This window comes from Bombina bombina, chromosome 3 (assembly GCF_027579735.1).
Source record: "Bombina bombina isolate aBomBom1 chromosome 3, aBomBom1.pri, whole genome shotgun sequence".
NCBI classification, from domain to species: domain Eukaryota; kingdom Metazoa; phylum Chordata; class Amphibia; order Anura; family Bombinatoridae; genus Bombina; species Bombina bombina.
The window spans coordinates 1,294,831,500-1,294,855,220 of record NC_069501.1 but is presented as its reverse complement, the minus strand read 5'-3'; the positions used below and the strand labels follow the sequence as shown (position 1 = coordinate 1,294,855,220).

At 39.4% G+C, this 23,721-nt stretch overlaps 1 protein-coding gene across 1 annotated transcript in view; it reads left to right on the top strand.

Annotated features, from left to right (window-relative positions):
- ALDH3B1 (aldehyde dehydrogenase 3 family member B1) overlaps nt 1–23,721 on the top strand; it is a 280,384-nt gene that overhangs the window by 44,843 nt on the left and 211,820 nt on the right. The window contains exon 4 of the mRNA XM_053708856.1: nt 13,314–13,395. Coding sequence (XP_053564831.1) covers nt 13,314–13,395 — 82 coding nt within the window. The remainder of the gene's footprint in view (nt 1–13,313; nt 13,396–23,721) is intronic.

The following is a 23,721-nucleotide window of genomic DNA, read 5'->3' as shown; positions in this document are numbered from 1 at the left end:
TCCAGTACCCAAGGGTATGGTTGGATTCTTCTCTGTGGAGTATGGTAAACCTTTCCTTCTGCTGGCTTTGGTGAGTCTCCCTGTTGTGAAAGGTGATGTACTTCTTCCCCGTGGAGTATGGTACGCTTCTTTATAGTAAGCTTCTCTTCTCACGTCAGAGATGCCCAAGTCCATTAGGAAACAATATGTCCCAAATACAATTGTCACAACGAGTTTGACAATAATGGAATGTTCCGCTTTCAGAAGTAAACAGTCTTCACACCTAGTATACACTATCCTGCATTTTATAAATTACAACCGCAAGGTATTACTGCAAATGCGCAATACAATACAAAGGCATTATCAAGGTTTCGTCAAATAATGTTGTTGGTTTTTTTTTCCAGTATAAATCAGGTATAAGTCTCCTGACATACACATATGTATGTGTGCTTGTGTGTGTATATATATATATATATATATATATATAATGTGTGTATGTATGTATACTTGTTCAGTGAACAAATGCCGGAAGGCACGAAACATGTCTAATGCACTATAGCCCAGCTGTCTTCAACACCTATATTTGTCTGCAGCTGTGGCTACTGCTGATGTACTGCTTGTGCATACATGTTTTTATTGTGGAAACTTCAATAAATCTAATCTTTTATGGAACACAGAGAGCCCAGACATTATTTTGTCTAAATTATATATATATATATATATATATATATATATATATATATATATATATATATATATATATATATGCGCAGTATCTTACAAAAGTGAGTACACCCCTTACTTTTTTGTAAATATTTTATTATATCTTTTCATGTGACAAGACTGAAGAAATTACACTTTGCTACAAATGTATGTAAATTAGTGAGTGTACAGTCTGTATAAAAGTATAAATTTGCTGTCCCCTCAAAATATCTCAACACACAGCCATTAATGTCTAAATTTTGCAACAAAAGTGAGTACACCCCTAAGTGGAAATGTCCAAATTGGGCCCAAGATGTCAATATTTTGTGTGGCCACCATTATTTTCCAGCACTGCCTTAACCCTCTTTGGCATGGAGTTCACCAGAGTTCACTAGAGCCTCACAGATGCTCAATAGGGTTTAGGTGTGGAGACATGCTTGGCCAGTCTATCACCCTCACCTTCTTTAGCAAGGCAGTGGTCATCTTGGAGGTGTGTTTGGGGGTCGTTATTATGTTAGAAAACTGCCCTGCGGCCCAGTCTCCTAAGGGAGGAGATCATGCTCTGCTTCAATATGTCACAATACTACAAACTGGAAACTCTGTGACTGGGTGTCACAGATAACCTATAGGAGGCGCTTACTTAACAGGTGGTGTGAGTGGCCCTAGTGTGAATGTGTAATAATCATCACATATGTAAATAAAAACATAACTAAAGTACAAAATTACTATAGAATATAAATTGTTAAAATCATATATAAACTTAATTGGAAAATTAATATGATATGTAAATCAAAAAATATAATAATAAAATAAAAATGCAAATGTATATATAAAGATACACACGTTGTACTGGAAGATGTCCAATATAAACGGTGCAAATAAAAAGTCCCAAATAAAGTCCGTCTGAGAAAGGGAAAAGTGGGGAAGGCAGCTCTCAGTCTTCACTTCACAAGTGATGTAATTTTCTTATATGGACAACTGTAAAAAACAGAAACAGAGGCGCCACATGTGTAGATCAATAGATACCAGGATGTATATCTGGACAAGACACAGGATACTCACAAACGTGAAGGCACTCTCTTGTGCCTGTTAGAGGCAGGCTGGTATTCTAAACAGCAAACCAGCTGGCTGTGTATACGAATCCCCGTCGTGATGTCCTGGAGAGATGGATGTCCTGCAAGGCAGTCCTTGCCTGGATAGTGTCCTAGAGGTTGGAACAAGGGAGAAAGGCTGGACAGCCTTTGGGTTACTTGGAAGAGATTGATGCACACACCAGACTTAGTGAATCATAAAACTAGCATTTATTATACAGAATAAAATCGCCAGTAATGTAGCACATTACAGCTGGTGTGTTAAAATCAAATCTCTTATGGTATATAGAGAAGTAAAGCGACGCGTTTCTCGGGAGTGACCCCGTTTCCTCAGGCTTGTATTTTTTACAGTTGTCAATATGTCACAATACATGTTGGCATTCATGATTCCCTCAATGAACTGTAGCTCCCCAGTCCCGGAAGCACTCATGCAGGTCCAGACCATGACACTCCCACCATCATGCTTGACTGTAGGCAAGACACACTTGTCTTTGTACTCCTCACCTGGTTGCCGCCACACACGCTTGACACCATCTGAACCAGATACATTTATCTTGGTCTCATCAGTCCACAGGACATGATTCCAGTAATCCATGTCCTTAGTCTGCTTATCTTCAGCAAACTGTTTGCGGGCTTTCTTGTGCATCATCTTTAGAAGAGGCTTCCTTCTGGGACGACAGCCATTCAGACCAATTTGATGCAGTGTGTGGCATATGGTCGGAGCCCTGACAGGCTGACCCCCCCACCCCACCCCTTCAACCTCTTTAGCAATGCTGGCAGCACTCGTATGTCTATTTCCTAAAGACAACCTCTGGATATGACGCTGAGCACGTGCACTCAACTTCTTTGGTCGACCATAGCGAGGCCTGTTCTGAGTGGAACCTGTCCTGTGAAACCGCTGTATAGTCTTGCCCATCGTGCTGCAGCTCAGTTTCAGGGACTTGGCAATCTTCTTATAGCCTAGGCCCTCTTTATGTAGAGCAACAATTCTTTTTCTCAGATCCTCAGAGAGTTCTTTGCCATGAGGTGCCATGTTGAACTTCCAGTGACCAGTATTAGAGCGTGAGAGCGATACCACTTCTGCTCCCCATTCACACCTGAGACCTTGTAACACTAACGAGTCCCATAACACCGGGGAGGGAAAATACAGGTAAGTTTGTATTTATTTCAACTAGGTAGTTGGTAAATAGTTAATAACTATTTAGTAATTAGTCTACCTAGTTAAAATAAATACAAACTTACCTGTGAAATAAAAATAAAACATACGCTAGATACAATATAACTATGTTATATTGTAGCTAGCTTAGGTTTTATTTCATAGGTAAGTATTCATTTTTAATAAGTAGGTAGTTAATAATTGCAACTTTAATTTAGCTCTATTTTAATTATGTTAAAGTTAGGGGTGTTAGGGTTAGGTTTAGGGGTTAATAGTTTAATTTATAAGAACAGGAGAAGTGGACCGAGCGCTACACCCAGGGCCTTAAGCTTACTAACTATATAGCCTCCTAGTAGGCTAACAATACAAAAGTTAAAATGGGGAGAGAGTAAGCGCTAAAAAGCTTAAAAGGCTAGTAAAAGGTACATTTTAATACATATAAAAATTTACAAATGGCAATCAGACGCATGGATCCATGTCTGACTTAACAAAAAATATATAATAAACAAATCTGAAAAATATCTAAAAAAATCCAATGGAGTAATGCATGTGACGCTGACTTAGTGAGCCAGTGATGAGGAGTTAGGACATGTACATTCAATAATATAAACAACCTAAGTGAGTGATTGAGTGCACACAATAGCTTTCAACAAAGAAAAATAGCATTCACAAAAAAGAAAAATAGCATTCACAAAAAATAGTGTTCACAAAAATTGGCGTACATAAAAAATGTTCAAATGTTCAACCGGTTATATGTAAGTGAATCCAGTAGTGTTTCCTCCAAAGTGACGTGTAGAAATATAACGTGAAGTCAATAATAGTAGAATGTAAACGTTGAGTGGGTCAAATTATTGCGGTTCAGCTGCTAAATTAAAAAATTGTAAATCCGTGAGGTGTATAAAAATAAAAATAAAAATAACTTGGGAAAAAATCCACGTGGAAAACTTGAATTCAAATGATAAACAAAGGTCAAAAATCAAAAGACAAAAATCAAAAGACAAAAATATCAAAAGACAAAAATAGAAAATCAGTGATAATATTAAAAAGCACTAAAGATCTAGTGAAAACAAATCCTTAATTCAGATGTTAAAAATCCTTGGTAAGATCCATAACAAACACATACATCGATAAAATACCTAAAAGGGAACAAAAGAGAAACAAATAGTGCAACACTGTATATGATATATAATATAGGTAATTAAAACCAAGCTCACCAGTATGCCAACGCGTTTCGGCCTAGACTAGGCCTTTCTCAAGACTATCGTGTTGGCATACTGGTGAGCTTGGTTTTAATTACCTATATTATATATCATATACAGTGTTGCACTATTTGTTTCTCTTTTGTTCCCTTTTAGGTATTTTATCGATGTATGTGTGGGGGGCTGGCAGTTTAGGGGTTAATGGATTTATTTAGTGGTAGTGATGTGGGAGTCCAGAGGTTTAGGGGTTAATAGCTTTATTTAGTTGCAGTGATGTCGGGGAGTGGTGGAATAGGGGTTAATAGATTTATTATAGTGTGGGCAATGTTGGGGTGCAGGGGAATAGGAGTTAATAACTTTAGTATAGTGGCAGCGATATCGGGAGCGGCAGAGTAGGGGTTAATAGATTTATTTAGGTGGTGGCGATATCGGGAGCGGCAGATTAGAGGTTAATAACATTATGTAGGTGGAGGAGATGTCAGGGGCGGCAGATTAGGGGTGTTAAGACGTTGGGGTTTATGATAGGGTGTTAGGTTTAAATGTTACTTTTTTTCCCCCCATAGACATCAATGGGGCTGCATTACGGAGCTTTTCATTCCGCGATCGCAGGTGTTAGGTTTTTTTCCAGACACCTTCTCCCCATTGATGTCTATGGGGAAATCCTGCATGAGCACGTCAAAACAGCGCTTGTATTTTGTGCGGTATGAAGCTCAACGCAACCATATCGCACACACTATAGAGAGTGATATAACGCAACTTTTGTTGCGATCGTTAAATTCCCTATAGCGCGCATAGCTCGTAATCTACCTGTATATGTTTTACTATTGAAATTTAATCCTGACTAAGCACCCTGGTCGTTGAGTACCTGGCAGTGAGAGTGCAGATACTTGTGGGATTTATATATTTATATAATTAATATAATATCATTTATATATAAATTATATATCTATATCCCTGGGACAGATACTAAATATTCACCTTGCTTTGCATGCAATTTTTTTTTTGGTTCCCGCACGTTGGATTATGCTCATCGGGTTAGCGCACATTCCTTAGCCTTCCTGGAGTTACAGGTTAGTCTCATGCACCGGGGTTTTTTTTGGCGCTCTTTCTGCCATTTAAATAGTCAGTTGTTTGCCGCACGTTTGACCGTTACTGCTTAGCTCGGCTTTGTCTCTGTAAAGCTGCAGCAAAAATGTGTCTCTAAATTTACCCTGGAAACTGAGTTTCCTGAACTCCTTTCTACCATTAGGTGTGCATATTGTAAAACAACTGAAGTGTCTTCTTCAGCTCATTTATGTGGCTCATGTTTAGATTTGTTGATGCATAATGACCAATCTAATGCTGTTTCTTTTGGTTCTAATGTGCCTACTCTTTGTTCATTACAGGATGATGCTAATGGAGTGTCTCTGGCTATGAAAATATTAATTAACACTGCCTTCTCTAAGGCTTTGGCTGCTCTCCCACCTTCAGATAAGCTTAAAAGGTCAGTCCAGATTTTGAGGCCCATTTATCAAGCTCCGAATGAAGCTTGAGGGCCCGTGTTTCTGGAGAGCCTTCAGACTCACTAGAAACAAAAATTATATATAACCCTGTCCGTCTGCTCTAAGCAGGAGGACAGAGATCGCCACAATTCAACCCGATCGTGTACAATCAGGTTGATTGACACCTCCCTGCTGGCGGCCGATTGACCACGAGTCTGCAGGGGCGGCGTTGCACCAGCAGCTCACAAGAGCTGCTGGTGAAATGCTGAATACAGAGAGCGTATTGCTCTCCGCATTCAGCGAGTTCTTTCGGACCTGATCCGCACTGTTGGATCAGGTCCGACAGACCTTTGATAAATAGGCCTCTTTACCTTCTACATGTGAGATGTCCCCTGATCCCAGTGATACTGTGGTATCTTCAGATGGTGTGTTTTTTTAGTGAATGTAGAACCTGATATTTCAACTTTAGATAAAAAAAGAGGAACATATTTGTTCTCTTTTAAAATAAGTGTCACTTTGGGGTTGAAGATCCTAAGTCTTCTGATGATAAACCTTGAAAACATTTATATTTAGTTTTTAAAACCGGTTTTTGAGGTTAGCTTTTCTGGAAAAGCATTATCAGTTTGTTGCTCTTGCATTTGGTCTGATTACAGCTCTGAGAATATTTACCATGTTCTGTGTGCCCTTTTGTCTGAACTCCGGGTATTGCAATATTCCCTTACCTGGACAATATATTGGTTCAAGCTCCATCTTTTCCTTTACCAGAATTTCACACCAAACAACTATTGTAGTTTCTTCAAAGACATGGTTGGAGGATCAATTTACCAAATAGTTTTTTGATTCCCCAGACAAAGGTCACTTTCCTAGGTTTCAAAAATACACTTAGGGGTCAATTTATGAAGCAGCGGGTGCTGCTTCTGACCCACTCTGCTTCAGTTCTGCCTGAAGAGGAAGTTAAGAAGCAGCAGTCTCCTTAACTCGTCCACCACCTCAGAGGTGGCGGACAGCAATCAGCCCGATTGAATACGATTGGGTTGATTGACACCCCCTGCTAGGAGCCGATTGGCCATGAATCTGCAGGGGGCGGTATTGCACCAGCAGTTCACAAGAACTGCTGGTGCAATGATAAATGCAGACACCATAAGCTGTCGGCATTTATTGATGTGCGGCAGACATGATTCGCTATAGCGGATCATGTCTTTCCGCACTATGATAAATTTACCCCTTAGTGTCTATGAGTCTTTCTCTCACAGAACAGAGATGCATGAAATTGGTATCTGCTTGTCTGAACCTTCAGTCTTTTTCATTCCTTTCCATGACTCAGTGTATGGAAGTTCTAGGTCTCATGATTGCAGCTTCAGATGCAATTCCATTTGTTAGATTTCACATGAGGCCTCTCCAGTGTTGTATGCTACATCAACAGTGCAGGCATTATACTCCACTATCTCAAAAGCTATTCTTAGACAGTTTATTATTCAAGGGGCTTCTTTTTCTTGTCCTACCTGGTCTGTGTTCACCACAGATGCAAGTATTTCAAGTTGGGGAGATGTTGGGGGCCCCTGACAGCACAAGGGGTTTGGGATCCTAGGGAGGCGAGGTTGCCTTTCAATATTATAGAACTATGTGCAATTTTCAGTGTCCTTCAAGCTTGGCCGCTGTTGAAAAGGGAGTCTTATCGCTGTTTCCAGACAGACAAGCAGTAGCTTATGTCAACCATCGGGGGGAACTCACAGTTCCCTGGCTATGATAGAGGTATTTTGAATTTTCTCTTGGGCAGAAGTCAATTCTTGCCTAATTTCTGCAATTCACATCCTATGAGTCAACAATTTGGAGGCAGACTTTCTCAGTCTTCAGCCTTTACATCCAGGGAGAGTGGTCTTTTCATCAGGATGTGTTTAATCTGATTGTGGATTTTTGGGGTTTACCAGCGATAGATCTGATTGGCTCTCATTTGAACAACAAACTTTCCAGGTACTTTGCTAGATCCAGGAATCCTCGGGCAGAGGTAGTGGATGCTCTAGTAGTTCCTTGGTGATTTAAGCCTGCTTATTTTCTTCTTTCCAGAGTAATTTCCAGAGGTATTTCCAAGATAAAGCTAGAGAAGTAATTTGTAATCCCCCAGCATGGCCTTGCATGATTTGGTATGCAGATCTGGTTCAAATGTCCAGTTGCCCTCCTTGGCCTTTACCTCTGTAATCAGAACTTCTGTCTCAAGGTCCTTTCTTCCATCCGGATCTAAAGTCTCTAAACTTGATGGCATGGAAATTGAACGTTCTGAGAAATAGAGGTTTCTCAGATTCTGTTATTGAAATTTTGATTCAGGCTTGTAAGCTTGTTTCTATGAAAATTTATCACAAGGTTTGGAAAACTTAAATTTCATGTTGCATAGATCATGTTTTTTTTCAGGCATTCTTTTAGAATTCTTAGGAATCTCCATGTTTTTTTAGGATGGTCTAGATAAGGATTCATCTGCCAGTTCCCTGAAAGGGCAGATTTCTACATACTCGAGAAACTACAAAAATACTAATTCATTCACTTTGCACCCTCCACCTGTAGACTGTAGGGCTCTCTTCCTCCATCCTGTGCTAGAATTGTTTAGTTTTATGTTTTTCTTATCAAAAATCCTTGTCCTTGTACACCCCTATCTGTATGCAGCACTATGGAATTGCGCTATACAAATAAATTATAATAATAATAATAATATATACTGGGGGGGGGGGGAGACCACAGCAGAATTATTAATGTGAGCTTTACTTTACATACAGACACAGCTGTAAGGGATTAGTCATGTGAGCTTTACTTTACATACAGACACAGCTGTAAGGGATTAGTCATGTGAGCTTTACTTTACATACAGACACAGCTGTAAGGGATTAGTCATGTGAGCTTTACTTTACATACAGACACAGCTGTAAGGGATTAGTCATGTGAGCTTTACTTTACATACAGACACAGCTGTAAGGGATTAGTCATGTGATATTTACTTTACATACAGACACAGCTGTAAGGGATTAGTCATGTGAGCTTTACTTTACATACAGACACAGCTGTAAGGGATTAGTCATGTGAGCTTTACATTACATACCGACACAGCTGTAAGGGATTAGTAATGTGAGCTTTACTTTACATACAGACACAGCTGTAAGGGATTAGTAATGTGAGCTTTACTTTTACATACAGACACAGCTGTAAGGGATTAGTCATGTGATCTTTACTTTACGTACAGACACAGCTGTAAGCAATTAGTCATGTGAGCTTTACTTTACATACAGACACAGCTGTAAGGGATTAGTCATGTGATATTAACTTTACATACAGACACAGCTGTAAGGGATTAGTCATGTGAGCTTTACTTTACGTACAGACACAGCTGTAAGCAATTAGTCATGTGAGCTTTACTTTACATACAGACAGCTGTAAGGGATTAGTAATGTGATCTTTACTTTACATACAGACACAGCTGTAAGGGATTAGTCATGTGAGCTTTACATACAGACACAGCTGTAAGGGATTAGTCATGTGAGCTTTACTTTAAACATAGATTATATAGATATATTGACGGCAGATAAGAGCCATAGGCCCAGCAAGTCTGCCCGACCTTACCTAACAGTATAAACTTATCTATTTCATAGGATAGCCTTATGCTTGTCCCATGCATTTTTAAAGTCCCCCACAGTGTTTGTTGCTACTACCTCTTGAGGAAGTTTATTTCATAAATCAATCACTCTTTCTGTAAAGAAGTGCTTCCTCAAATTACTCCTGAATCTACTACCCTTTAGTTTGAGCTCATGACCCCTTGTTCTTGAATTTTCCATTTTATGTAAAATACCCACAGCCTCAGTTTTACTAAACCCTTTAATGTACTTGAAAATTGCTATCATATCACCTCTTTCCCTTCTCTCCTCTAAGCTATACATATTTAGGTCATTGAGCCTATCCTGGTATGTTTTATTTTTTAGACCATGTACCATTTTGGTAGCCCTCCTTTGCACAGATTCAAGTTGGTTAATATCCTTCTGAAGATATGGCCTCCAGAACTACACACAATACTCAAGATGAGGCCTAACTAATGATCTATAAAGTGGCATAAGAACCTTATTATTTCTGCTGCAAATACCTCTACCAATACATCCAAGCATTCTGCTAGCCTTACTCGCTGCATTACTACATTGTTTACTAAGTTTTAAATCATCTTAAATAATAATTCCCCAGTCCTGTTCCTCATCTGTAACAGTCAGTAAAGTGTCATTGAGTCTGTAATTAACATTTGGATTTTTCTTCCCTAAATGCATTATTTTACACTTTGCTGTGTTAAACTTTAGATCCCAGTCGTTTGTCCAATCCTCCAATTGTTGTATATCACTTCTCATTTTGTCTACCCCCCCCCCCTGGACACAGCTGTAACGATTAGTCATGTGAGCTTTACTTTACATACAGACACAGCTGTAAGGGATTAGTCATGTGAGCTTTACTTTACATACAGACACAGCTGTAAGGGATTAAGTCATGTGAGCTTTACTTTACATACAGACACAGCTGTAAGGGATTAGTAATGTGATCTTTACTTTACATACAGACACAGCTGTAAGGGATTAGTTATGTGAGCTTTACTTTACATACAGACACAGCTGTAAGGGATTAGTCATGTGATCTTTACTTTACATACAGACACAGCTGTAAGGTACTAGACATGTGAGTTTTACTTTACATACAGACACAGCTGTAAGGGATTAAGTCATGTGAGCTTTACTTTACATACAGTCACAGCTGTAAGGGATTAGTAATGTGAGCTTTACTTTACATACAGACACAGCTGTAAGGGATTAGTCATGTGAGCTTTACTTTACGTACAGACACAGCTGTAATGGATTAGTCATGTGAGCTTTACTTTACATACAGACACAGCTGTAAGGGATTAGTCATGTGATATTTACTTTACATACAGACACAGCTGTAAGGGATTAGTCATGTGACCTTTACTTTACATACAGACACAGCTGTAAGGGATTAGTCATGTGACCTTTACTTTACATACAGACACAGCTGTAAGGGATTAAGTCATGTGAGCTTTACTTTACATACAGACACAACTGTAAGGATTAGTCATGTGAGCTTTACTTTACATACAGACACAGCTGTAAGGGATTAGTTATGTGAGCTTTACTTTACATACAGACACAGCTGTAAGGGATTAAGTCATGTGAGCTTTACTTTACATACAGACACAACTGTAAGGATTAGTCATATGAGCTTTACTTTACATAAAGACACAGCTGTAAGGGATTAGTCATGTGAGCTTTACTTTACATACAGACACAGCTGTAAGGGATTAGTTATGTGAGCTTTACTTTACATACAGACACAGCTGTAAGGGATTAGTCATGTGATCTTTACTTTACATACAGACACAGCTGTAAGGTACTAGTCATGTGAGTTTTACTTTACATACAGAGACAGCTGTAAGGGATTAGTCATGTGAGCTTTACTTTAGATACAGACACCAGTTGTAAGGGATTAGTCATGTGAGCTTTACTTTACATACAGACACAGTTGTAAGGGATTAGTCATGTGAGCTTTACTTAACATACAGACACAGATGTAAGGGATTAGTCATATGAGCTTTACTTTACATACAGACACAGCTGTAAGGGATTAGTTATGTGAGCTTTACTTTACATACAGACACAGTTGTAAGGGATTAGTCATGTGATCTTTACTTTACATACAGACACAGCTGTAAGGTACTAGTCATGTGAGTTTAACTTTACATACAGACACAGCTGTAAGGGATTAAGTCATGTGAGCTTTACTTTACATACAGACACAGCTGTAAGGGATTAAGTCATGTGAGCTTTACTTTACATACAGACACAGCTGTAAGGGATTAGTCATGTGAGCTTTACTTTACATACAGTCACAGCTGTAAGGGATTAGTAATGTGAGCTTTACTTTACATACAGACACAGCTGTAAGGGATTAGTCATCTGAGATTTACTTTACATACAGACACAGATGTAAGGGATTAGTAATGTGAGCTTTACTTTACATACAGACACAGCTGTAAGGGATTAGTCATGTGAGCTTTACTTTACGTACAGACACAGATGTAAGGGATTAGTCATGTGACCTTTACTTTACATGCAGACACAGCTGTAAGGGATTAGTCATGTGACCTTTACTTTACATACAGACACAGATGTAAGGGATTAGTCATGTGACCTTTACTTTACATACAGACACAGCTGTAAGGGATTAAGTCATGTGAGCTTTACTTTACATACAGACACAACTGTAAGGATTAGTCATGTGAGCTTTACTTTACATACAGACACAGCTGTATGGATTAAGTCATGTGAGCTTTACTTTACAAACAGACACAGCTGTAAGGATTAGTCATGTAAGCTTTACTTTATATACAGACACAGCTGTAAGGATTAGTCATGTGAGCTTTACTTTACATACAGACACAGATGTAAGGGATTAGTCATGTGACCTTTACTTTACATACAGACATAGCTGTAAGGGATTAGTCATGTGAGCTTTACTTTACACACATACACAGATGTAAGGGATTAGTCATGTGAGCTTTACTTTACATACAGACACAGCTGTAAGGGATTAGTCATGTGAGCTTAACTTTACATACAGACACTGATGTAAGGGATTAGTCATGTGAGCTTTACTTTACATACAGACACAGATGTAAGGGATTAGTCATGTGAGCTTTACTTTACATACAGACACAGCTGTAAGGGATTAGTCATGTGAGCTTAACTTTACATACAGACACAGCTGTAAGGGATTAGTCATGTGAGCTTAACTTTACATAAAGACACAGCTGTAAGGGATTAGTCATGTGAGCTTTACTTTACATACAGACACAGCTGTAAGGGATTAGTTATGTGAGCTTTACTTTACATACAGACACAGTTGTAAGGGATTAGTCATGTGATCTTTACTTTACATACAGACACAGCTGTAAGGTACTAGTCATGTGAGTTTTACTTTACATACAGACACAGCTGTAAGGGATTAGTCATGTGAGCTTTACTTTAGATACAGACACCAGTTGTAAGGGATTAGTCATGTGAGCTTTACTTTACATACAGACACAGCTGTAAGGGATTAGTCATGTGAGCTTTTCTTTACATACAGACACAGCTGTAAGGGATTAGTCCTTTGAGCTTTACTTTACATACAGACACACCTGTAAGGGATTAGTCATGTGAGCTTTACTTTACATACAGACACAGCTGTAAGGGATTAGTCATGTGATCTTTACTTTACATACAGACACAGCTGTAAGGGATTAGTCATGTGATATTTACTTTACATACAGACACAGCTGTAAGGGATTAGTCATCTGAGATTTACTTTACATACAGACACAGATGTAAGGGATTAGTCATGTGAGCTTTACTTAACATACAGACACAGATGTAAGGGATTAGTCATATGATCTTTACTTTACATACAGACACAGCTGTAAGGGATTAGTCATGTGATCTTTACTTTACATACAGACACAGCTGTAAGGGATTAGTCATGTGATCTTTACTTTAGATACAGACACAGCTGTAAGGGATTAGTCATGTGATCTTTACTTTAGATACAGACACACCTGTAAGGGATTAGTCATGTGATCTTTACTTTAGATACAGACACAACTGTAAGGGATTAGTCATGTGATCTTTACTTTACACAGGGCTGCTATTCTGTAGTTTGTGGAGGAGCACAGGAGACATCTCAGCTGCTTGAGAACAAGTTTGATTACATATTTTTTACAGGTAAGAAATTCAGAATTGTGTAAATAATACACTGATGTCTCACTCTGTATTGACTCTCATGTACTCTAATATATAGCTCATGTCTGATCATTACCTACTGACTCTCATGTACTCTAATATACAGCTCATGTCTGATCATTACCTACTGACTCTCATGTACTCTAATATACAGCTCATGTCTGATCATTACCTACTGACTCTCATGTACTCTAATATACAGCTTATGTCTGATCATTACCTACTGACTCTCATGTACTCTAATATACAGCTCATGTCTGATCATTACCTACTGACTCTCATGTACTCTAATATACAGCTCATGTCTGATCATTACCTACTGACTCTCATGTACTCTAATATACAGCTCATGTCTGATCATTACCTACTGACTCTCATGTACTCTAATATACAGCTTATGTCTGATCATTACCTACTGACTCTCATGTACTCTAATATACAGCTTATGTCTGATCATTACCTACTGACTCTCATGTACTCTAATATACAGCTCATGTCTGATCATTACCTACTGACACTCATGAACTCTAATATAAAGCCCATGTCTGTCTGATCATTACATACTGACTCTCATGTACTCTAATATACAGCTCATGTCTGTCTGATCATTACCTACTGACACTCATGTACTCTAATATACAGCCCATGTCTGTCTGATCATTACCTACTGACTCTCATGTACTCTAATATACAGCTCATGTCTGTGTGAACATTACCTACTGACACTCATGTACTCTAATATACAGCTCATGTCTGATCATTACCTACTGACACTCATGTACTATAATATACAGCTCATGTCTGTCTGATCATTACCTACTGACACTCATGTACTCTAATATACAGCTCATGTCTGTCTGATCATTACCTACTGACACTCATGTACTCTTATATACAGCTCATGTCTGATCATTACCTACTGACACTCATGTACTCTAATATACAGCTCATGTCTGATCATTACCTACTGACACTCATGTACTCTAATATACAGCTCATGTCTGATCATTACCTACTGACACTCATGTACTCTAATATACAGCTCATATCTGATCATTACCTACTGACACCAGTGGAGGCTCCTCCAGTTTTGCACATTCACACGTGAACCCCCTGGGTAAGGAGGGGAAAAAAATTGAGCAAAACAAAAAAAAAATTTTTACATTTTATTTTTATTAGTGTGTGTGTTTTATACATTATTGATTTCATACTGAGTCTGTAGCACTAGCAGGTAAAGTTAGGTACCACCAGTTCAGGGCTCAACTTTTTAAGTAATGTATACTATTATGTATTATTGTAAGCAGCCAAGCAGGAGGGAGCTAGAACCAGGCGGACGCCGGACAACGACAGAGCAGAGCCAGAGAGACTGCAGGATTTCAGCTCAGCTGATGTCACCAGACCACACCGCGTCAGTCACTAGCTTCTCACTCCTCCTCCTCTCTAAGCTTTGGCACTGCGGCTGCTGTGTACTGTGTGCACACCACTCCCAAAAGTCGTCACCTGACCTCTCCTATCCTAAACCTGATTGCACGTGCGATAAAGAAAACCCCTATCCTGCACAATGATCTCTATGCATCACTGTGCAGGCATAGCTCCTCCCAGCCCGGCACTGCTATTAGACTCTTATTCGCACAGGCTGAAGTGTGCAAGCTGACTTCAGCCTGTGCTCTGGCTCCTCCCACAGTCTGCCTGATGCCCTGATCTCGCCTCTGATACACTGTTTCGTACACATGACCGCCCCCACAAGGCTTCTCCCCCTCAATGGCGCAAAAATCTCCACAACCCTAACCCTAACTATTAAACTATTACTTCAAGTTGAGTTGTATATTTTCTAACAGCTGCAGAGCTACCTACCTACAAGTTATATATTACATAACAACCGCAAAACTATTAAACTATTACTTCAAGTTGAGTTTTATATTTCTTTCATGTAATTAGCAAGAGTCCATGAGCTAGTGACGTATGGGATATACATTCCTACCAGGAGGGGCAAAGTTTCCCAAACCTTAAAATGCCTATAAATACACCCCTCACCACACCCACAATTCAGTTTTACAAACTTTGCCTCCCATGGAGGTGGTGAAGTAAGTTTGTGCTAGATTTCTACGTTGATATACGCTTTGCAGCAGGCTGAAGCTCGGTTTTCCTCTCAGAGTGCAATGAATGTCAGAGGGATGTGAAGAGAGTATTGCCTATTTGAATACCATGGTCTTCCTCTAGGGGATCTATTTCATAGGTTCTCTGTTATCGGTTGTAGAGATTTCTTCTCCTACCTCCCTTTTCAGATCGACAATATACTCTTATATACCATTACCTCTACTGATTCTTGTTTCAGTACTGGTTTGGCTATCTACTTTATGTAGATGAGTGTCTTTGGGTAAGTAAGTCTTATCTTTTATTTATGACACTCTCAGCTATGGTTTGGCACTTTATATGTAAAGTTCTAATTATATGTTTTATACTTATATTTGCCATGATTCAGGTCAATCAGTTTATTTTCCTTCTTTCAGACTGTCAGTTTCATTTTTTTGGGAAAATGCATATGAATTAAAATATTTTTCTTACCTAAATTTTCAATTGACTTTTTTCCTTTAAATTGCGGGCTGTTAGGCTCGCGGGTGCAAAAAAATGCTAGAATTTATTGCGTCATTTTTGGCGTGAGATTGACATTTGTCTGACGTCAATGACGTCATTTCCGGCGTCGTAGTTGACGCTGGAAGTTTTCACATAGTTGCGTCATTTTTGGCTCTCATGTTTGTTGCAGACGTTTTTGGCCCCAAAAAACATTATTTAAGTCTCATTTTTTAGTTGCTTCTGGTTTCTAGAGGCCTGTTCTGTTTGCATATTTTCCCATTCCTGAAACTGTCATTTAAGGAATTTGATAATTTTGCTTTATATGTTGTTTTTTCTATTACATATTGCAAGATATTCCAAAAACTGTTCCTGTATCAGAAAATACTGTTGGATTCCTGATGACTGATATCAGTCCTACCAAAGCTAAGTTCATTTATTTTAATGTTATGAATGTTTTTCTTTAGCTATGGTTTGCAATAAGTTATCATGATAAACTTTTACATGCAGAGTCCATTAGTATTTATGCATTATCTATTGCTATTCTTTTTACATCTAATGTACAAGATATACTTAGGAATTTATAAGAATATTTTTCTGATTCTATTCTAAAGGCTTTGTCTGCCATCCCGCCTTCTAATAAAATTATTAGGTCTTTTTTAAACTTCTCATTTAGTTGATGAAGTTTCAAATGACCAACAACATACTGAATTATCCTTCTCTGATGGTGTTTTTTCACATTCAGAATCCACCTTCGGCTCACAGGATTGGAGGACTCTGTTTAGTCAGGTGACGTGACGCACACAGCTCACGGCTTGTTTTCTCATAGCCGTTTCTAACGGCTAACAGATTGGACTCACTCGATATTTGCTCCAGACATAAGAGCGGTTTGTAATTATTAGCTCTCTGCAGTTATACTGTTTTCTGTCAATCGATATACTGCTATTATTTATACATATATCTCTGCCTAATCAAGGTTGCACTTGTTTTTAGACATCTATGCTACATTATAGTACCAATTGTCTTTCAAATATTCATATCTATCTAATGTATATGGCTCAATTCTCAGCTATATTTTAACTAAGTCGATGCCGGCATCATATATGTATTTTTAACTATTTGTGTATAGTGTATATTACGGTATTCATTACTACGATATCCACATATGACCAATATGCATTTTTCATTAAAAAAATTTTTTTATATATCACTTGGCTTTATTCTCTTTAAATTAATAGAATATATTATATCACACAATTTTTATCTGGTGATCTCACATATAGAGCGCTTATCCCACACTCTTTCTTTTACTATTCACTTATAGTCAGTATATGGAGATTTACTAGACTACTAAGGGATTTAAGCTTACACCGTTTCTATAGCACTCACACCACATTTTTTACTTCTGTACCTTGGCTCAAGACTCACAATCTGCTTTTCTGTTGATGTTCTGGAGATCTTCTGCCCTGGGGTACGCAGTGCATCAGCCATTGTAGCCATGTTACTCACAAGAGGTCTTCCTGCAACATAGCCTCTGTCTCTGTAAATCCAGAGTTACCACCAGAATATTCTGACTTTGCTGATGTATTCTCCAAATTCAAAGGTGAATACTTACCACCTCATCGGGCATTTGACTGCCCTGTTGATCTCCTTCCTGGCCGCTTTTTACCCAAGGGTAAGACTTATCTACTGTCCGTTCCTGAGACTAAACCTCTTGAGCAATACATTTCTAAAAACCTTGAAAAAGGCTTAATTCCTCCATCCTCTTCACCTGCAGGGGCAGGATTCTTCTTTGTCTCCAAAAAAGATGTAGGTTTATGCCCCTGTATTGACTATCAAGCCCTAATCAAATCACCATCAAGAATTGTTATCCACTACCTCTAATTCCGGAGCTGTTTGACTACCTGAAAGTATCTATGATCTTCAGGTTATAGACCTTAGGGGAGCCTTTAACCTGATCCGTATCTGTGAAGGGATGAGTGGAAGACTGCTTTCAATACCAGGTTTGAACATTATGAGTTCCTGGTGATGCAGTTTTGGCTGTGTAATGCCCCAGCAGTCTTTGAATATTTAATTCACAAAATTTTGAAAGATTACCTGAACCAATGTGTGATCAGCCTGATTTTTTCTGATACCCCAGAGTATCACGTAAAGCATGTTCATCTGGTCCTTCAACAGCTCTGGGACAATCATCTCTTTGCCAAGTTTGAGAAGTGTTCCTTTCATCAATTAAAAATCCCTTTCCTGGGATGTACCATCTCCAAACAAGGATTTGAAATGGACTCTGGAAAGCTATCTGCCATTCTAGACTGGCCTCAACCCTCCATCCTGAAAGAGTTGCAAAGCTTTCTGGGGTTTGCCAATAACTACAGAAAATTCATCAAGAACTTTGCCTCGATCTGTACTCCTTTTACCAATTTAACTGGCAAAGGTGCAGATGTAAATAAGTGGTCTGAGACTGCAGCCCAAGCTTTCAAACTCCTTAAGGAGGACTTTTGTTCCGCTCCAGTACTCCACCATCCAAATCCCGCTAATCAGTTTATCCTAGTAGTGGATGCATCTGATGTAGGAGCAGGTGCAATTATTTTTCAGAGAGATTCCAAAACCTCCATAATACATCCAGTTGCCTTCTTTTCTCGGAAATTCACCATATCTGAAAAACATTATGATGTGGGAAATAAAAAAACTTTAGCTATCAAGATGGCGTCACTTGCTAGAGGGGACATGTGTTCCTCACTGATCACAAGACTCTTCTTTATGAACAATCTGCTAGAAGACTCAATGCCAGACAAGCTAGATGGTCATTTATTCTTCTCACATTTCAAATGTTTCTTGTCTTTTATTCCAGGTACTAAAAATGTCAATGCGGATGCACTATCCAGACAATTCCCTTCTAATGGATACATGTCCTCTTCCGAGACCATCATCTCTCCTGACAGAATTGTCGCTCATGTTGATGTTTCCACTCTCAAGATACGTAGAACTGCACAAACCCGAATCCCTTCTGGAGTTCGTCCTTCTACCAATTGTCTTTATGCACCTAAGAAGTTGCGTGTCAAACTTCTCATCTGGGCACATGACAATAAGCTCTCTGGACACCCTGGTATCAAATACACCCTAGAGAGATTAAAATGGCATGTATGGGGGGCGGAGCTAACCGCCAGAGCAGGAAGACATGCTATATAGGAGCTCCTCTCAGTTTTTAGCTAAAAGTGGATAAACTGAAGACAAAAGTTTGTATTTTTGAATTTAAAAGTACATATTGAGACACCCTGGGGTATTGGTGTGACCAAATAGTTGACTCTATACTACATCAGTTTGTTGTCGCACGGAGCTGAAGTGCGCACACTGTGTCTCTCACGAAGGGAAACATCGCCGGACAGGGCACCTGCACTGCTAGCAGGCACACAGCTGACCCGACTACACTCCGGAGGGTCGGGGCTCCGCTCCGGAGTGTCATCTTGCATATACAAACACCCGTTGATGGATCGGTTGCCTCCGGTAACACCTTGGCTGCTAGGCTTCCAGGCACATCTCAACAGCCTGAACCGGGACTTACCTGATTGACCCACAGACCCGGAGACCCGCACAGACCCTGTCGGAGGGCAGAGACGCATCCTATCGGTGGGCTAACACTTACTTGATAGCAAGTACGCCATCGCAGATTTGGCGCGAACACCCACCATCTTGTGAGTCTCAGGCTGATCCACGCAGCATACCCCTCTGCTCAGAAAGATTCACCAGACACCAACTCCACCGGCTACTTGGAAGGGTAAGACGTAGCTATAAGAGACACTAGCTCATTAGAATAAGCACATACCAGTTGGGCCCCGTCTGAACCCCCAATATACTTTGAGGCCTATAAAGACCTGTGAGTAGCAGCGGCATCTCCGGTTACAAGGAAAAAGTAGGAGAGAAGGTTGTGATTACCACTTATTTCAGATTACAGCCCAAAGTTTGTATAAAGGGCATTAGACTGCACATCGCTTTGCCTACATTGACTAGCAGCCCCCTATAAGAGGAGTTGTTAGCACTTAGAAGTCCTTCAGCAAAGCCTTACGGTTTATTGGTGTGTCAGGGATACTAGAGACTGTGCTCTGTACATTTTACCTCTTGCGGTGCATGTGCCCAGCACTGCTGGCCTGGTAGTGGAGCTATTCCAGGAGACACTTCATTACTTTGAACAGGAGCTCCAACATTATTTACAGCTGATGTTTTTTACAGATTCTCTACACTCTACCAGCTCTGTTTCCTAAGTAATCATCTTATTTCACTGGGACTCATGGGATCCCCCCACCCCTTTCAACTCTCCAAGTAGCTCGATCTCCATCGGGCACCTACATGTTGTCAAACTACACTGTTTCTGGAGATAATAGAGTTCATAACGTATTTTATACCACTAACATTGCACGTTAATATGTTCGCAGAAATGATAAATTAATGGCTCTGATCTGAAACTAGTGAACAGATATATAGTGTTAAGAGTATTTACCATGTGTTAGTTTACTATTGCATGAAAGGTGTGGGGAGTCCCAGGACCTCCAATGGGAGAATTGATGTTTGCCCAGTGGTACCCGCTCTGTCTCCTAAGTAATTATCTTATTTCATTGGGACTCGTGGGATCTTCTCACCCCTTTCAACTCTCCAAGTCGCTCAATCTCCATCGGGCACCTACATGTTGTCGAACTACACTGTTTCTAGAGATAATAGAGTTTATAACGTATTTTATAACACTAACATTACACGTTACTATGTTCGCTGAAATGTAATGTATTATTTCGTTTAGTAGAAAGACACTGGTTTGTTCTTCTTATTCATATTCCCCCAATGACAGTCAATCTCTACAAACAAGTTAAATACTTGTATTACCTCCCCCCCCCCATATACGCAAATTTTATTTGTGCTATCCCCTCCTACGGGGACTGGAGAAGTCAGTTTAGTATCTAGATGCACTTCTCCTCTTGGTGATCCAGTGGTTCACCATTTCTGATAAATCGCTTATAGCCTCACCTAACTACCACTATTACGCTAGGTTTAAACCTATAGACACCAGCTATACTATTTGAACTGAATAGTTGTTCTTCTTGTTCATTTGTTCAACGTTTTCTTTCTTCATTATACTCTAGGTAAAAGTCAGAACCCTTATAGGATGTGCTCCTAGGTGGCTTTCTTTGACCACTAATACGAATAGCAAGCTTTGTGCCCAACAAGTACTACACTCAGGTGCGTAGACCCAGGCTGGGTGAGTTTAACACCTAAATTCTATCCTCTTACCTGTCTTTCCCTATCCCCCCCCCTCTCTAAAACTTAAGATGGCGTCAATCCCTAATAACATTTCCTTTGCAACCTTAAATGTCAAAGGACTTAACTCACAAGAAAAGAGAAGCATGCTTACCAATATCATGAAGTCTTTGAAAATACAGGTTATGTTTCTACAAGAAACACATTGGTTAGCGTCAATCCAGACTCCATATAGGACCCCTGAATATCCTCTAGTGGTCCTAGCCTCTCATACTGAGAAATCTAGAGGAGTAGCGATAACCATACACAAATCTTTGCATTTTGAACACATCCACGCAGAAAAAGATGACCAGGGACGGTTCCTATTGCTCAACTGTAAACTAAACGGTATCCTATTCACTTTGGTCAACATATATGCCCCAAATCAATCGCAATCTAAGTTCCTGAAAGGTGCACTGTCCAAAATTGAGAAACACAAAATTGGGAAGATAATTCTAGGGGGCGACTTTAATATGATATGGGACCCTCTGCTAGACAAGAAAGTTCAGAGTGGGAAAACAATAGACACATATTCTATAAATACTGCCAATAAATTTCGACAATATATTATCCAACACAATCTGTTTGACATCTGGAGGGTCAGAAGAAATGATATCAAAGCGCCAAACAACACTGGCAGGGTCAGGATGGTATACTTTGAATGTTAATCAAGTATAAATTATAAAACAATGTGACAATTTTAAGACACTTTATTATAATAAACAATTTAAAACAATATAAGAATATAAAACAATGTTGGTTTAAAACATGTTACATTTAAAACAAATAATCAAGGATCCGAGATTTTACAAAGGATGACAAAAATACAAAGGATGACGAAAATACAATACAATATTGATGACTAAAATGTCGGCCTGTGTCGTGGTACAGCAGTAAATATATATGATGTCTGAAAATGGAGGTGTTTACTTAGTGTTGAACGACACAGGCCGACATTTTAGTCATCAATATTGTATTGTATTTTCGTCATCCTTTGTATTTTTGTCATCCTTTGTAAAATCTCGGATCCTTGATTATTTGTTTTAAATGTAACATGTTTTAAACCAACATTGTTTTATATTCTTATATTGTTTTAAATTGTTTATTATAATAAAGTGTCTTAAAATTGTCACATTGTTTTACAATTTATACTTGATTAACATTCAAAGTATACCATCCTGACCCTGCCAGTGTTGTTTGGCGCTTTGATATCATTTCTTCTGATTCTCCATACATTTTTGACCGCTAGGGGTCAATATATTAGAGCTAAGGGTCTTATATAGTTGGCGCTCAGTGTACATTCCATTCACTGACATCTGGAGGGCACTACACCACAATGACAGAGACTATACATATTTTTCCAGACCCCACAACACCTACTCGAGACTTGACCACTTCTTCACTGACTCATGGACACTTAACAGAGTCCTAATGTCACATATTAGGGTCTGCCCATGGTCGGACCATGATATTCTGATATTCACTCTATCCACTGACTTAACCACAGAGTCTAGACCTAGCTGGAAGCTCCCGAAACAAATGCTCCAAGATAAAGCTTTTAGAGCCTCCCTCCAAGCCTCTATTACAGAGTTCTTGAGTATAAATGAAACTCCAGACGTGTCCTCCCAAACAATATGGGCTGCCCTAAAAGCGTACATAAGAGGGATATGCATTCGAAGAAAGGCATTGTTGAGACGCCAAGCAGGTCTGTCCCTGGGTCTTCTCATGGCTGAACTGCGCTCTGCTGAACGGGAGAATAAAGATTCCCCAACTACACGCCTAGCTGAAAAAATTGGGGAACTAAGGTCCCAATTAGCGGACAAGGAACTGCAGAGAGTTAAAGACTCTTATGCCAGATTCAAGAAACTGATGTATTGTCAGGGCAACAAGGCCTCAACCCTCCTTGCTCATAAATTAAGGAACAGGACAGCAGCAGCCAGAATTCTATCACTCAAAAGAGGTACCATATCAGTCTTCTCACCCAAGGAAATTGGAGAGACGTTTGCAACTTATTACTCTGATTTGCACCATCTTAAGCCATTATTGGCTACTAAAGAGTCCTCCCCACGTGAGGTGGTGGACTTTCTACAGACGCTAGGCCTGCCAACTCTACCAAAGGAAGATAGAGAAGCACTCCAAGCACCGTTTTCCTTAAATGAGCTTAATTTAGCCATTAAACACACCCATAACAACAAGGCTCCAGGTCCTGATGGCTACCCGGCAGCCTTCTATAAACTGTTTAGAACAGAATTAAACAACATCCTCCTCAGGGTCTTCTCTGAAGCTCGAGAGGCAGGCTCATTCCACAAAGAATTCCTGCAAGCAGTAATTCTGCCCATTCCTAAACCAAACAAAGATCCTTCACAATGTACGAGCTACAGGCCAATCTCCTTGATTAATGGCGATGTAAAGCTATATGCAAAACTATGCGCTAATCGCCTTAATAACCTGCTCCCG